Genomic DNA, 16129 nt, shown 5'->3' on the forward strand with positions numbered 1-16129 from the left:
AGGCCCGTGGAGAGCTCGGGTGTATTTTTGTTTTGTTGTCTTTGTTTTTTCCAGAAACCCCCTTAAAAGTGGAAGCCATCTGAAAATTGGGTGTCTCAAAATATTGGAAGCCAATTGGCTGAGCTGGAGCGCTCTTTTGTTTGTGTGATTAGTAAAGCGCCACGCCACATTTACAAGTTCATCAACTTAGGTAAAGTGGCATCTCTTTAACAGCAGATGCCAAACATACCGGCTAAATAAAACACACGGCCCATGTGGAGCTCATAAAGTCAGTGACCTGGAGAGGGTAACGGGAATTGACACTGGAGTTCTGCCTCTTTTAGTCATGTGCTTTCGGGAGGTTTCATAAAGTCATTGACACCAATTCTCATTTACAAGCTTTTCAATAACGCACTTCAGAGCTCGCTGTGGTCAATAGATTTGTTACAATAATTCTCCTACTGTAGTTGAGTCTTGTTCCCCCAATACATTACTATTGATAATTAATAAAGTATTTGTATTGATTACTGCTGTATTTTTACAGCTTAAGTGGGTGAATCTCACCAAACCTGTCAAGAGTATGTCCAAGTCATATTTTACCCAGGAATCAAAGAAAAAGCAATAAATAGAAAATATTTAGAGCATTTATTTGCAGAAAATGACAGCTGGTCAAAATAACAAAAAAGATGCCGTGTTTTCAGACCTTGAATAATGCAAAGAAAACAAGTTCATATTCATTTATAAACAACACAATACTGATGTTTTAACTTAGGAAGAGTTCAGAAATCAATATTTGGTGGAATAACCCTGATTTTCAATCTCAGCTTTCATGTGTCTTGGCATGCTCTCTACCAGTCTTTCACATCGCTGTTGGGGGACTTTATGCCACTCCTGGCGCAAAAATTCAAGCAGCTCGGCTTTGTTTGTTTGCTTGTGGCCATCCATTGTGGTGATGTGGGCGTGGCCGAGTGACGTCTGTGGAGAGCGAGGCCGGGAGAAGAAGAACGGTAAGGATTGACACCTGTGGAAAATTGTCTTAACAGCTGTTCTGTGTTTCAGTGAGAGCTGGAGAGGGATAAAAAGGGTGTCCAGACTGCCGGAGGGGAGAGAGAGACGCACAACGCTGACTGTGTGTTCATTGATTGCATGTTGTGCTGAAAAGCTGTTTGTTGTTGATGCTGAAATGTGTAGAAATAAAACTCACGTTGGATTGTTCACCCGACTCCCGCTTCCTCCTTCAGAGAGAGAGTTAAAGAACCTTGTCGCATCCATCTTCCTCTTGATCACATTCCAGAGGTTTTCAATGGGGTTCAGGTCTGGAGATTGGGCTGGTCATGACAGGGTCTTGATCCGGTGGTCCTCCATCCACACCTTGATTGATGGATTGCCACAAGCATTCAAACAAAGCCAAGCTGCTTGAATTTTTGCACCAGGAGTGGCATAAATTCCCCCAACCGCGATGTGAAAGACCGGTAGAGAGCATCCCAAGACACATGAAAGCTGAGATTGAAAATCAGGATTATTCCACCAAATATTGATTTCTGAACTCTTCCTAAGTTAAAACATTAGTATTGTGTTGTTTATAAATGAATATGAACTTGTTTTCTTTGCATTATTCGAGGTCTGAAAACACGGCATCTTTTTTTGTTATTTTGAGCAGTTGTCATTTATAAAATAAATAGCAAATAAATATTTAAATGACAATATTTTTATTTGGAATTTGGGAGAAATGTTGTCCGTACGTTATAGAATAAAACAAAAATGTTCATTTTACTCAAACACATACCTATAAATAGTAAATCCAGAAAAACTGAACATTTTGCAGTGGACTCTTCATTTTTTCCAGAGCTGTATGTATAAATATATATATTTGATACAGAAATTGTTTTCTATTTTAGGGTCATTAATATTGTTACTTTGTAACAATATTTCCATGCCAGTTAAGTTTTACCTCAAAATTCTCATTATTATAACGTGACAAATTATGCATTTAAGTATTATAGGCAGCATTGGTAGTATTTGCTGTACTGCCTTTTAATTTATGCTGATTTTAATGACAAATAACAGTAACGAGAATCACCATTAGTCTAGTTTTTATCGTCATTGTACATGTACAACAAAGTTAATGTGATCAAATTAAATAGAGATGTAAAGATCAGAATAAAAGTATATATAAAGTGTATAAGATTTCAATTAAGTGTGTGTGTAAAAGTATAGAAATATGCAAAGATACAACAAATACAAATAATAAATAAGCATGAAGGTGCAGTGTGTGGAATGAGTTAGTGCAAAATGTGATTGTAAATGTTTTTTTTAATTATTATTGAGAATAATAGGAATTGCAAAAATAAAACTTTACATTAAGGAAAGTGAGAGATTTTGCATTATGATTATGAACATGTGGAGGGGAAAGTGTGCTGAATTGTCACAATGCAAAAAAATCCTAATGGTTTTTATTTTCTTAAAAATACTCTTTTTCTCAGTCATGTTGAATTGTGTCTGTCTGCTACAAATTACATGGAGTAAAACAGCTACAAATCAAATGTCAAGCTTGTCAGTTATTATTGCTCTCGACTCTGTTATGACGACTAGAAACATTGTTACTTTGTTTTTTTGTTTTTTTCCATCTATGCTATTTTCACTTAATCGTTATGTAATTCAGTACGCATCGACTGTTTTGCACAATAGCAGATGTTTGTCTTTTTTTAGGAAGGGAAAAATCTTGCCGTTCACTTTAAACATGGGATTATTGTTCTCCAGTTTAGAATTTATTTTTTCAATTGATTTGTGTTGAATCCTCAAGGAAAAAACTCTCTGGAAGCAGTTATTTTGTGTCGTTACAGTCATCAGATCCGATCGCTACAGTACAGCATCACTGGTGATGTCATTCTGGTGGTGGCGGGAAACTCGCAGGCGAAGGTTCTGGATCGAGACGGTTTCCAGGTGCTAGAGTGTGTCAAAGGCGATCAGTATATTGTGGACATGGCTAATACCAAGGTAACATCTCTTACTGTTTTACTCTGTTGAAATAAGAGTTTATTGTAAATACATGAAAACTAAGACTGTTTTTGATGCACGAGAGATACGTGGCGGTTGGTTTAGTGTTTGCCCTGTCCGGTCTCGTCGTCCGAGAGTTGTTCAGTTCTCACAGGAATAAACTAAACACGCGCTGCAGCGGCCTGCTGTTTGTTTGCTGCATCTGTGTTGTGTTTGTTGTCTGAGCTGTAATGAGGTGTACATGAACTACATCAGAGAAGGAAACGGCCGCTGAATATTGCACCTGGTCCTCTAACCCCTACACACACACACACACACACACACATACAGACAGGGGTGTCCCTCTGTATCTGGTGGGTTTATATTGGTCTGGTGGGTTTATATTGGTCTATTTCCTGTCTAATTTGCGTTCTGGTTCTGTGGATAGCGTTTAGTGGACATTAGCTAATGTAGTGTGTCCGCATCCCACTGTCAGAACACACACACGTTTGCTCGGTTATCAAAGTGAGGGCATACCATACTCCATTACAAAGGCAAAACACAGTAACTACAACACGACAACTGAGAAATATTACTTCAGGGTTTTTGTTTTTTACCTAAACAAATGTGGATTATAAAATACTCCGTTTTCTCTGAATCTGAGTCTAGTTGAGCCAAACCTGTTTGTCACAGGACAGATCAGATTCTAAGAGACCTGATTTCATAACTCAGTTTTAACAAAAAATATACTGCCTTCTGCCTTTGCAGGGTACGGAAACCCTGAAACGCAAGGTAAAAAAAAATCACAAGGTGAAAAAATGTTTTCGCTGTCTTAGTGCCTTTCTGAGCCTAAAAATAAATATGTAAAGTAAAAATAAAATTCTCCACAAATATTATTTTTTCTTAGGCAAACAAAAATATTTTCTGAAAAAAAAAAATTCTCTGAATTTTTTTTCTCTTTTTTTTTTTTTCTGAAAAGAAATTTCTCAAAAAAAATTGTGTTTCCTCTCAAGAGACAACACGTTTCATGTGACGTTCATTGTCAAGTTTGAATGAATGAATGTTGCATTTACATAGCGCTTTTTGGACACTACACTCAAAGCGCTTTACGCAGTGAACAGGTGACTCTCCTTCAACCACCACCAGTGTGCAGCATCCACCTGGATGATGCGACGGCAGCCATAGTGCACCAGTACACTCACCACACACCAGCTATTTGTGGAGAGGAAAGAGTAGAGTGATTTCGCAATTCAGGGATGGAGATTATTAGGAGGACATGATTGAGAAGGGCCAGTGTGGGGAATTTGGCCCGGACACCGGGGTTACACCCCTACTCTTTACGAGAAGTGCTCTGGGATTTTTTAATGACCGCAAAGAGTCAGGACCTCGGTTTCATGTCTCATCCGAAGTTTGACATCAGGAGTTATTTTGGTGGTCAAACACGTCCATCTAGCGCATCTTTACAGAGGCCAAGAATTAAAAAAAGCGCAATATCAAAAGCAGCATCGATATTCCCAGTGGTAAATGTCATCAAACAATCAAAAAATGACTCTTGTTGTCACACTTGTGAACAAATTTTATTAGACTCTCAAACAGTCTTTTTCCTTGATTTAAATGAGCAAAACACTAGTTATTTAGAGATTGTTTTTTTTGTATATTTCAGAGAATTTTTTTTCAAGCTAAAAAAAAACAATATTTTGCCCTAGAATAATAATGATTATTATTATTATTAATTTTTGCAGATAATTATTATTATTATTATTATTTTTTTTTTTTTTTTTTTTTTTTTTGTAGGAGATAGGCTAAGGAAGGCACTAAGACACCTAAAAAATAAAAAAATAAAAATTCACCTCGACATTTTTTTAAATCATGCAGTTCAGGGCTTCCGTAACGGGGCAGATTAGGCTTGTATTGTCTTTTATGTAAATTCAATTATGAGTGCAGACTAATTCTGATTCAAACTAAAGCAAGATTATTAAACAAAAACGTGATTTATGCATTATTAATTAATTTATTTCCCAGTTGATGTCTCCAAAGGGAGGTTTTGTCAGGTTAAGCTCACTTCTGGGGGACAATTTTATACCCAAATTACAGCTAAGTACACACACGCACACGCATTGCATTTTAATGCAAGTGGATCCATTCCCATTTTATTTATTTGTTTTGCAATTTGTTTGTCTCTTCTTGGGTACTTTATGTACCCTGTTCAGTGTCAAGATCAAATATGGTTCTTTGTCATTGTCAGTTTTATTCATTTGTTGTTGAACGATTCCGATTGGACTTTTCCAACAGAGTGATAGTCGAAACTTTCCCACAGTTTTTATTTGGAGAATGATTGCTTCCTCATGTGAACAGTCTTAACATAGTCTGAAAGACCATTACAAAGGAGATTAGAGACTGTATCCTGCATAGAGCATTTAAGATTTCTGGTTGTTTCCCGTTCATTTTGTGCATCCTCTAAATTTCATTCGAAGCAGTGTTGACGTGCACGGTTAAAGCATAAGCCTAGAGTGCGTTTCCTCCATTACTCTCATGGGTAATGCCTAGAGATAAAGCAGGATATTTATCAACTGATATTTGGCCAATATTAGTGATCAATAGCCGAGGTTTTGCCATGTTCAGGTGACAAACTAAGTCGCAGGCTAAGATTGTGAAATTGTCATGTTTACTGTGATGCGTTATACATCTTTATAATGGATTTTCAATGCGATGTTGGAGCCAAATATCTGCTCTGAATTTTGTGTGATTTGTGAAGACACATTTTGTATCTGATGAGACCAGCGTGTGCTGCTATTTGATGATGTGAACCTCAAATGAAAACAAACTTCAATCAATTATTCTTAACATATTTATGATGTCGCTGATGAATGGCAGAGTTTAATATTGCATTCTGAACATCACAGCATGTGCCAATCATCATCTAACAACATGAAAAGAAAGTTGTGTCATTGACGGCTTTATTAATTCACTGAAAATTAATTTATAATGGGAGATGAACTCCATACTTTTAATTTGCTGATCACTGACTGAATGAATATCTGCATTCACAACACATTAAACTTCTGGAATGTGACGTATTTCTGAGTGAAACTGAATATTCATCAGTAAATCATTTAAGGCGGTGAGACTTGTTCCCATAGATTAGGATTTGATTTGCATTTTGCATCCTGATAAACCAGCATTTTAAATTTGTCCTGCTCATTTTCTGTGATTTTTAATTTTTTTGTGAATTTGCCTCAGGGTCACACGGCAATGCTAAATGACGGCTGCTGGCACCCAAAAATCAAAGAGGAGTTTCTCACATGCTCCAATGATGGGTGAGTAATACACAAACAACAGGTTCTTCAATGGAGATCATTTATAACCCTCAAACATGCTTCATTTATTGCTATTTTTCACATTTTAGAATAATAGTAAATTCGTGAAAACTATTAAATAACAACTGGAAATATTAGAATTATGTGGAGACCAAAACATTTTCAACAACAATCACTTATTTTAGAGCATCTTCAAAGTCACCACTAGCAACATGCTAAAACGTGTTAGCATTGTCTAGATTGATGCTAAAACATCATAGCAACATGCTACCAATGCCTAACAACATGCTAAAACAGGCTTGCAAAACCTAGCTACATGTTAAAACATGATAGCATTGTCTAGAGTGATGCTAAAACATCCTAACAACATGTTAAAACAGGCTTGCAACACCTAGCTACATGCTAAAACATGATAACAACACCTAGCTACATGCTAAAACATGTTAGCATTGTCTAGATTGATGTTAAAACATCCTAGCAACATGCTATCAATTGCTAGCTACATGCTAATACATGTTAAAAACACGGAGCAACATGCTAGCAACACCTAGCTACATGTTAAAACATGATAACAACAACTAGCTACATGCTAAAACATGTTAGCATTGTCTAGATTGATGTTAAAACATCCTAGCAACATGCTATCAATTGCTAGCTACATGCTAATACATGTTAAAAACACGGAGCAACATGCTAGCAACACCTAGCTACATGTTAAAACATGATAACAACAACTAGCTACATGCTAAAACATGTTAGCATTGTCTAGATTGATGTTAAAACATCCTAGCAACATGCTAGCAATGCTTAGCTACATGTTAATACATGCTAACAACACTTGCAACATGCTAGCAACACTTAGCTACATGCTAAAACATGTTAGCATTGCCTAGCTTGATGCTAAAACATGCTTGCAATGTGCTAGCAATGCCTAGCAACATGTTAAAATATGCTAGCAATGCCTAGTCATATCTGTGCACCAGAACATCTCACAGACATAGGGGTGGGCTCTTTCAAATTGGGGCAGTTGGTGGGACATTGTGGTGACGAGTTTTGCCAAGGCACGCACCACTCACCTTTGCTTCAGGAAATGTACCTATCTAGTTTTTAATTAAAATTGTTGTTCTGTAAAGAAAGTCATATTTCAAGCATTTCATCATATCACTTTGAAGCTGAAGTATGTAACTATTTCTGTGTTAAAGTACTTTTCTCCTATCCCAATTCAATAAGCGTAGACAACTATACATAAGCCATTCATAGGTGCATTTTTCAAAAACTGTAAGCACTTTGAAAATTTCTCTGTTTTGAGTGACCCACCCTAACAATGGTGTGAGTTGGGGGTGAGACTATTTGTTTATTTTTATTTGATGGTGCAGAAATTACATTATCTTTAAATGGTTTATAAGACCATAAGAAATATGAATGTAATAAAGTGTGTTCAAACTTTTTAGCTGGTAGTAGTTTACAAAAGAGGTCATCAGCTTCCCTTCTCTGATTTTTGGGGAGGTTCTCTTTTCTAAAAAAATATTTGCTCATGGGATTAGATGGATAAACCCAGATAATTCCAGGGATTTTGAGATACTTCACAGGGCTTCATAAATATAGACAAACTCTTAATCAGACTTAAATGTTTATACTCTGTTTGAGGAACATATTGTGTTTATAAGTGGTTATAAGAATAGTGTTCATATATTTATAAGAATATATAAGTGTTTACTACAGAATTGTGTTTATGCAGCTGGGGAGCCCGTGCCAATAAATCTTTAACTATATGTTGTTATATAAGCATCCAGTCAGTAATGAGTCTGATGTTAAAGGAATATTCCGGGTTCAATACAAATAAACATCAATCGATTTGTGGCACTACATTTATTTTTTTTTGACACATCATTCCTTATTTAAAAAAAAAAAAAGGCACAAATCTGGGTTACAGTGATGCACTTACAGTGGAAGTAAATGGGGCGAATCTGTAAACATTAAAATACTCACTGTTTTAAAATTATAGACACAATTCGGGAACAATATGTGTGTTAACACATGATTTTAGCGTGATAAAATCACTTACTAACCGCATCTGTGTAAAGTTACAGCCAATTTTACAACTTCGTTGCCATGAGGACGTTCTATTTTCACAAGTGCGCAAAGCGCAGCACAATGTGCTACGACCGTGCGCAACGTCTTATCCAATTTTCGAGAGAGCGCTAATTCTAAGCGCAATATTCGTACCAGTGCAAATGGACGTGGGTGGGAGTGTTTGCACAACTGTAGGTGTAGGCGTGCAAACAGTGGGTGTATTGTATGTAAATGAAGTGGCGCAAAGCGCAATTTGCTATTTTCCTTAGAATTTGGTTGTTGCGCTAAGACGTTTCAATACCACCTCTTAACTCAGCGCAAAGTCCAAATTCAGTTCCTGCATTTGCAGTTTGGAGATTTCACCAGGAGAATGGGTCAGACTGAAGATGGATTTTGTTGGGTGAGATCTGAGATTTATTGCTTGCACTCTTGGAGTGTGTAAATTTCATCATGTTGTAACAGTTAGTAACATGTAGGGTTTTGAGCAAATATAACACAAGTAGATGTACATGGCAATAAGATACAGTGAAACATTTGTTTTAACAGTCATTATGAGAGTGCATTACACAGTGATTTGAAACTAATGCACTTAACACAATATACAGTATGTGTGGCAGTGTTGTTCCAAATGATAACATGTTTTAACCATTAATACACTCGATTCTTTCTAATCACCCCTCAGACTGTGTATTCATGATAATACTGTCAGTCAACTTGTCCAGCAGGTGAATAGTTTGTGAAGTGTCTCGAAAGTTTTCTTTCTCATTGAGCAAATCAACACACTCATCATCGCTACTGCAGCTTGTAGAGAAATCAGATTTTTCGTTTCTCGATCTGCTCGCTAGAGAATTGTTTTCTTGTTTGTTTTGCAAACTTGGCAAATGGTTATTTCTTCTAACCCGGCGGAGGGAGGACCAGCTCATAGGTGTGTTGAGCCACCTACCATATCAGGGTAAAATTACTTGTCGATTAGTGGCACCTCAATAGGTAAAGGCGTGAATGTGCTAACGGCGAATATTTGCTACGCTTTCTATGGGAAAGGGCTATTCACCGTGGATTCGCCTCTCATAATTGCATCGCGTATGGTGTGAAAAGGCCTTAGGTGCTTTTATAAAATGATAAGCTTCTCATTTCTGCCTTTAAAACCTCCAAAAATGGGTCCCATTCACCTTCATTTTAAGTGCTTTACTGTTACCTCAATTTTTGCCTTTTTTTTAAACAAAAGGAAGGACGAGTCGAAATTACTTTTTGTGGTAATCAACATAAGCAACAAATGCTGTCGATTAATCTTCCTTTAATTCAGTGAGTAATTCAATTACTTGAGTCATTTTGCCTGATTGTTTAAAATAATCAGCTCGTAAGTCAATAAAAATAGAATTTGTGAATCAGACTATGCTGGTAATGCTGTATGTTTTATTTTTGCATGTGTCCAGCGAAGAAAACGCAATAGAAAGATGTGTTTGGCTATTTTTTCCGCAGCATCTTATTTTGCAGCGTTTAGTCTTTCTCTTTCAGCAAATTCAGTGCAGACTTCAAACTTGCATATCTGACAAAAATATACGTTTTTGTTGCCATGGCTCTGCCTTGAATAATGAGCAGAAAACACTGTTATATCAGTTTATTTTTGTCAGCAAATGTATTTGTATTCTTGTTCTTCCTCCATTTTTTTTTCCCGACTGAGAGTTTGTGTGTCTGAATGTCAAATATATGAGTGTTCGCAGTCTGTAACGACACGCCTGTAAAATTTTATATAGTGTTTGAACCTTTGCACCACGTCCCTCAATTTGTTCCCCTATGATTTAGATTTTTAGCTGTGTTTGGGAGGTGTGTGTGCGTGTGCCACATGTTCTCGTAACATCCACAAGAAAACAGTGTGTTTGAATGTTTGCTCTGTGTTCACTGCAATTACAGATGTGGCTCTGTTTTATTAAGTTGTAATACAGATTCTGGAAATCGTCCCTTGGCAGGTTAATGTGCATGTTGCTGGCTGTTTCAGAAGAGGAAATAGGGAGCAGTTTAGTTCAGGAACAGCTGCAGATGGGAGCAGTCCCCGGTGGGTCGTTATATCAGCACGCCGGGGCCCCAAGAGCCGAGAACGGGGGCCACATGTGCGTAGGGTGAGCTATGTGATCGGCTAGTGTGGCCTGACTTTGCGTTCACCTCTCGATCAAACGCCTTGTCCGAGGCTCCTCTGAGAGGCTTTCACGCATCAGAACTGAGGTTAACGGGGAACACAGAGAATTCTAGATTGACTTGATTGTGAGGCGCGGTGCTTTGGTGCGATTAGCACAGGTCAGCGCTGTCTGAAAAGCATGCTAATGTTCTCGGTCACTGTCGATTAAGCTGACAGCCCAATGAAAATGTACGACACAAGCGGCCCCTGTTGTGTCTAATGCAGGCCGTCCGTTCACGTCTCATGGGACAAATGAACGGTCAAATTTGACCGCATCATCTAACAGACTGATGTCTCGGTCTTCCTTTTAGAAATGTAAATTGTAGAATTTATCATCACATGTCTTGGCGTGTTTCTGCAACTTTTCATGCAGTATTGCTATAGAATGATCTTTTAAGCCCAGAGTAACCTTGGGTTAAAGGGTTAATTAATTAATATGAAAATGAAAATTCTGTCATTATTAGCCTAATTTTCCCACTTTAGCTAAATGTGACCAGCAAAAAAAGAACCATAAATGTAGCTTTCACAACTCAAAGTCTTCTGAAGTCATATGATAGCTTTGTGCGAGGAAAAGACCCATATTTATGCTAATAACTGGAAATCTTCTCCACCACAATAACTCTTAAATGTGATTAACATTAGCCAATATTAAAATATGCCCAATGTCGATGCATCATTACAGGTTTGAGACCAATGCTGACGAATGCCATTGGTTTTCATGTGTCGTGACTGAACGTAGCGTGGCAAGTTTGATGTGGAAAATCTCCATTTGTGTTACACTTTTTGGCTGAACTATTCCTTTAAATACCTTGTTAATTGGCTCTATGGTGAAGGTGCCTAGCGGGGTTTCCATCCACCTATTTTTAAATCCAAGATTTTTGGGACATCGCATAAAGATTTCTAATGGAAACACCAAGGTGTGAATAAAATTTTCAAAATGTGCATAAACCTAAACGCTTGCTTGAGGTGGATACATTTTTTTATTCTATAAGAAGACATGAGCATACACTACGATGAAATCTGATTTACTGAATACACTGATGAGCCAAAACATTATGATCACTCAGGTGAAGCAAATAACGTTGATCATCTCCTAACAAGGCCACATGTCAAGGTCTGGGTACATTAGATGGTAAGAGAACAATCAATTCTCGTAGCCAACCTGATAAATGCAGGAGAAATGGGCAGGAGTAAAGACCTAAGCGATTTTGACAAGGGCCAAATTGTTATGGCCAGATGACTGGGTCAGAGCATCTCTGAAATGGCAAGGCTTGTGGAGTGCTCCCGGTCAGCAGTGGTGAGTACCTACTGACAGTTGTCAGATGAGGGACAAACCAGCGACAGGGTGTCGGGTGCCCAAGGCTCATTGATGCGCGAGGGCAACGAAGGATATCCCGTCTGGTCCGAACCGACAGAAGGTCTACTGTGGCACATTCGGGAGGGGAGGAATGTGTCACAACACACAGTGCATCGCACCCTGCAGTGTATGGGGCTGCGTAGCCGCAGACCGGTCAGAGTGCCCATGATGACCCCTGTCCACCATGGAAAGCACGTACAATGGGCATGCGAGCATCGGAACTGGACCTTGGAGCAGTGGAAGAAGGTCGCCTGATCCGATGACTCCCGTTTTCTTTTACATCACGTGGACGGCCGTGTACGTGTGCACTGTTTGCCGGGGAAGTGATGGCATCAGGATGCACAGTGGGAAGACGACAAGCCAGCGGAGGGAGTGTGATTCTCTGGGCAATGTTCTGCTGGGAAACCCTGGGTCCGGCCATTCATGTGGACGTCAATTTGACATGTGCCACCTACCTAAACATCATTGCAGACCAGGTACACCCCTCTGTGGCAAAGGTGTTTCCTGATGGCAGAGGCCTCTTTCAGCAGGATATGCGCCCTGCCACACTGCACTCATTATTCGGGAATGGTTTGAGGAACATGATGAAGAGTTCAGGGTGTTGCCCTGGCAAATTCTCAATCCGATTGAGCATCTGTGGGATGTGCTGGAACAACAAGTCCAATCCACAGCGGCTCCACTTCGCAACTTACAGGACTTGAAGGATCTGCTGCTGAAGTCTTGGTGCCAGATACCACAGCTTTAGGGGTCTCGTAGGGTTCATGCCTCGGTGGGTCGGCACTGTTTTGGCGGCACGCGGAGGACCAACAGCATATTAGGCAGGTGGTCATAATGTTTTGGCATATCAGTGTATATTCCTATCTTATTTATCAAGAAATATAGATGCGCTTCAAAAAAGTCATTTTATTTTGCCTCAACAAGCATTTAAATACATAATTCGCTCAGAGAATATCATCAATATAATCGCATAGCATCCCAAATATTGCTCAGGTTCCTATTTTTCCCATAAATTCATAACTTGGTTGGAAACAACTTTCTCACTGGGTTTCTTGGATCAAACCAGTAATCTTCTAATAACCAACCTTGAGCCTAAACCAGTACCCCTCACAACATCACCCCTGTCACATCCATAAGCACATGATACTACCCTACAAAAGCATAACGCAGTCATTTTAAACTGACAATGAGAAAACTGGCTTCCTATATACTGTACATCTTAATTGTTGATTATAAAATAATCCTGCTGTTTTCTCAGAATGTTCTCTGGGTGTAGTTGAGCCAAATCTGTCTCTCACAATATAGATCATAATCTTAGGGACACATTTTCACTCATAATCTAATTTACAAAATGTGCAGTTACTGCATTTGGTCTTTGTAGGGCAGTAAAATATCAGGATACCAATGTAGTTAGAGAAGAAATCTCAGCTTTGGAACAAGAACATTTCTACAAGAGCATTGTCGAGAGCTGCATGTCTGATTTAACTGGGTCTTGTTTGAGTTCTGAATGGAGTTCACAGATGGGAAATTAGTGTCATCAGTATAGCTCATTTTGTCTAAACACACCAGCACATTATCACCAAACCTCATGGTCATTTGTTCCTCACAGCAGTGTTGCATTGAGTTTTGTGCTCTCTTTTATAATAGCACTGATCATCTGTTAAACATGAGCCCCACAACCTTGTTAAAGAAGACTAGTTATTCATCTGACCACCCATGTGTCTCCCATTGTTAGCCGACCTACTCTTTTAGTTCAGTATTTTGCAGGAACAAATGTCCCCTGGCATTTAGTACACTATAGAAGTATGTGATAGATCAGCACTGAAAGATTGTTTTCTGTAGATATTTGTGGTTGAGTAATTTGATTAGGCCGTCTTGGGAGTAAAATGCTCTTTGACACTGCGTTGTACAGTATAGATTTTAATAGATATCATGACTCAAAGAACATTAAACAGCAACAGAACTATAGTTTTTCATGAGTGAGACCGTGTTCCCATGACCTCACGAGTACTCTTTCTTCTTTAACAAAAAATGCAAATGTTTTGTATTAAAACGACATGCTTTGAATTTAATTTCTAGCGAATGTCAGCAGTAAAGGTTGCCTGCTTCAAGGAATATTCCAGGTTCAATACAAGTTAAGCTCAATCGACAGCATTTGTGGCATAATGCTGATTACCACAAAAATTAATTTTGACTCCTCAAAAAGCACAAATCTGTGTTCCAGTGTGGCACTTACAATGGATGTCAATGGTGCCAATCTGTAAACGTTAAAATACTCACTGTTTCACTGTATAGACACAAGACATAAACAATATGTGTGTTTTCATGGTTTTAGTGTCATAAAATTGCTTACCAATCTTTTCTGTCTAAAGTTATTGCCAATTTTACAACTTTGTTGCCTTGATGTAATGTCAACAAACCCTAAAACAACTGTAAAAATAGTGCTTTTATAAAATAAGCTTCACATGTCTTTAAACCTTCCAAAAATTGGCCCCATTGTAAGTGTCTCACTGTAACCTCCATTTTTGCTTCTTTTAATTAAAAATAAATATTTGTGATAATCAATATTAGGCCACAAATGCAGTCGATTGAGCTTAACTTGTATTGAACATGGAATATTCCTTTAAGAAAGTAAATTTAGTTAAGTTGATTTTTATGTTAAAATGCTTGAAATTGTGATTTAGCATATAGACTAGAAGTTCACCGTCAAAGAGACATGAAATCAAAATGTACTCCATTTACTTTCTTTGGGATTTATACAGATTTCCAAATAGATTCGATTCCAATTCACAAGCTCTTGATACTGATTCGATTTGATTCTGATTAATTTGGGTGTATTTAATTTCAACTTTTGCTAACATTTTATAAACACAATTTGCCAACCACAACAAAATATTGTTCTCAAGTTTTTCTTCAAGGCAAGTAAACAGTCAGTAATAAAAATAAACAAATTACGAGCAGTGGAACAAATAAAACAAATGGAACAAATATAGCTGCAAGCAGCAATTATGCGGCCAAGCACCAGCATGGCAACCACTGCACTACACTAGGCAGGACCCAAAGATCTCAAAGAGCAAGCACAGATCTCATTGCCCCAGGACTGATCTGAACCCACAACTTTCCACTCCACAGCTCGGTGTTCTGTCCACTGCAACACACAACCACAACATTGCCAGTCAACTGAGAGACATACCAAGCTTAGAGGAATCACAGCCGAGCACAGCTGTTACCATGATCAACTTTATGTTCATGTAACTTTTTAACAAAGATGCAAATCAACATTTGATTGGGGAAAAGCCCAGCCTCCAAATATTTAAGGTATCCTCAGGACATAATGTCAAAGATGCATAACAATTTTCATTTAAATCTAACAATATATAAAATTAAATATGGTGGAGAGACAGTATGGCTAATATGGGAAAAATAGAGCGCATATGAAATACAGAACAAAAACACACCATATTAGAAGTCACCCTTGGATAGATTTGAACCCACAACTTTCCATTCCATAGCCACAACATTGTCAGTCTCCAAAAGGCCATACCAAGCATAGAGCAACACAGCAAAGCATAGCAGTCATCATAATCAACTTTGTATTCATGTAACTTTTCAACAAAGATGAAAATCAAAATTGATTGGGGGGAAGCACAAAACTAAAATCTCCATAACTGCAGACATTTCTAATGCATGACTTGCTGAGTTGGGTATCAAACCCACAACTCTAGGAACTATAGTCAAGAACCTTACACACTGTACCACTCAGCCGACCTAACTTAGCCATGGCAAAGAGACATGCCGATTTTTAGGGTCAGCACACAAGTGTGGGTTATTTTTTTTTAACAATAGGTGACACTGTCTCCAAACATTTAAGGTATCCTCAGGACATGATATCGAAGATTAATAACTTTTTTTTTTTTTTTTATTCAACAATGCATTAAAAAGATATACTGTATATCTATAGCACTAAGCACAACAGGAAGACTCGGAAGTTAACAGAAGCACAGTTTTTAAAACCACACTTTGCTGGACTTGAGCTCACAACCTTTTGAGCCATAGTCTGACGCTTTAACCACTGGGTCAAGGCCACTCAGTTGACACAGCTCAACAATGCCAAAGACATGTTCCAAGCTGAGAGTAAAAAATGATAGCTGAGAATATTTTAATTCTAAGTAGTTTTGAATTCAAGCAGGAATTATTCAAAGTAGTTCAGCCTACATAGTATCAAGCTCAACATGAAGACTCAAAGGGCCACAGAAT

The 16129-nt window shown here is 38.1% G+C and overlaps 1 protein-coding gene across 2 annotated transcripts in view; it reads left to right on the plus strand.

Annotated features, from left to right (window-relative positions):
* Window positions 1-16129, plus strand: part of LOC127433816 (WD repeat-containing protein 70) — an 89011-nt gene that overhangs the window by 7413 nt on the left and 65469 nt on the right. For both annotated transcript variants that reach the window (XM_051686055.1, XM_051686056.1), the window contains exons 8-9: window positions 2823-2976; window positions 6196-6272. In XM_051686055.1, coding sequence (XP_051542015.1) covers window positions 2823-2976; window positions 6196-6272 — 231 coding nt within the window. The remainder of the gene's footprint in view (window positions 1-2822; window positions 2977-6195; window positions 6273-16129) is intronic.

This window comes from Myxocyprinus asiaticus, chromosome 43 (assembly GCF_019703515.2).
Source record: "Myxocyprinus asiaticus isolate MX2 ecotype Aquarium Trade chromosome 43, UBuf_Myxa_2, whole genome shotgun sequence".
Lineage (NCBI taxonomy): Eukaryota > Metazoa > Chordata > Actinopteri > Cypriniformes > Catostomidae > Myxocyprinus > Myxocyprinus asiaticus.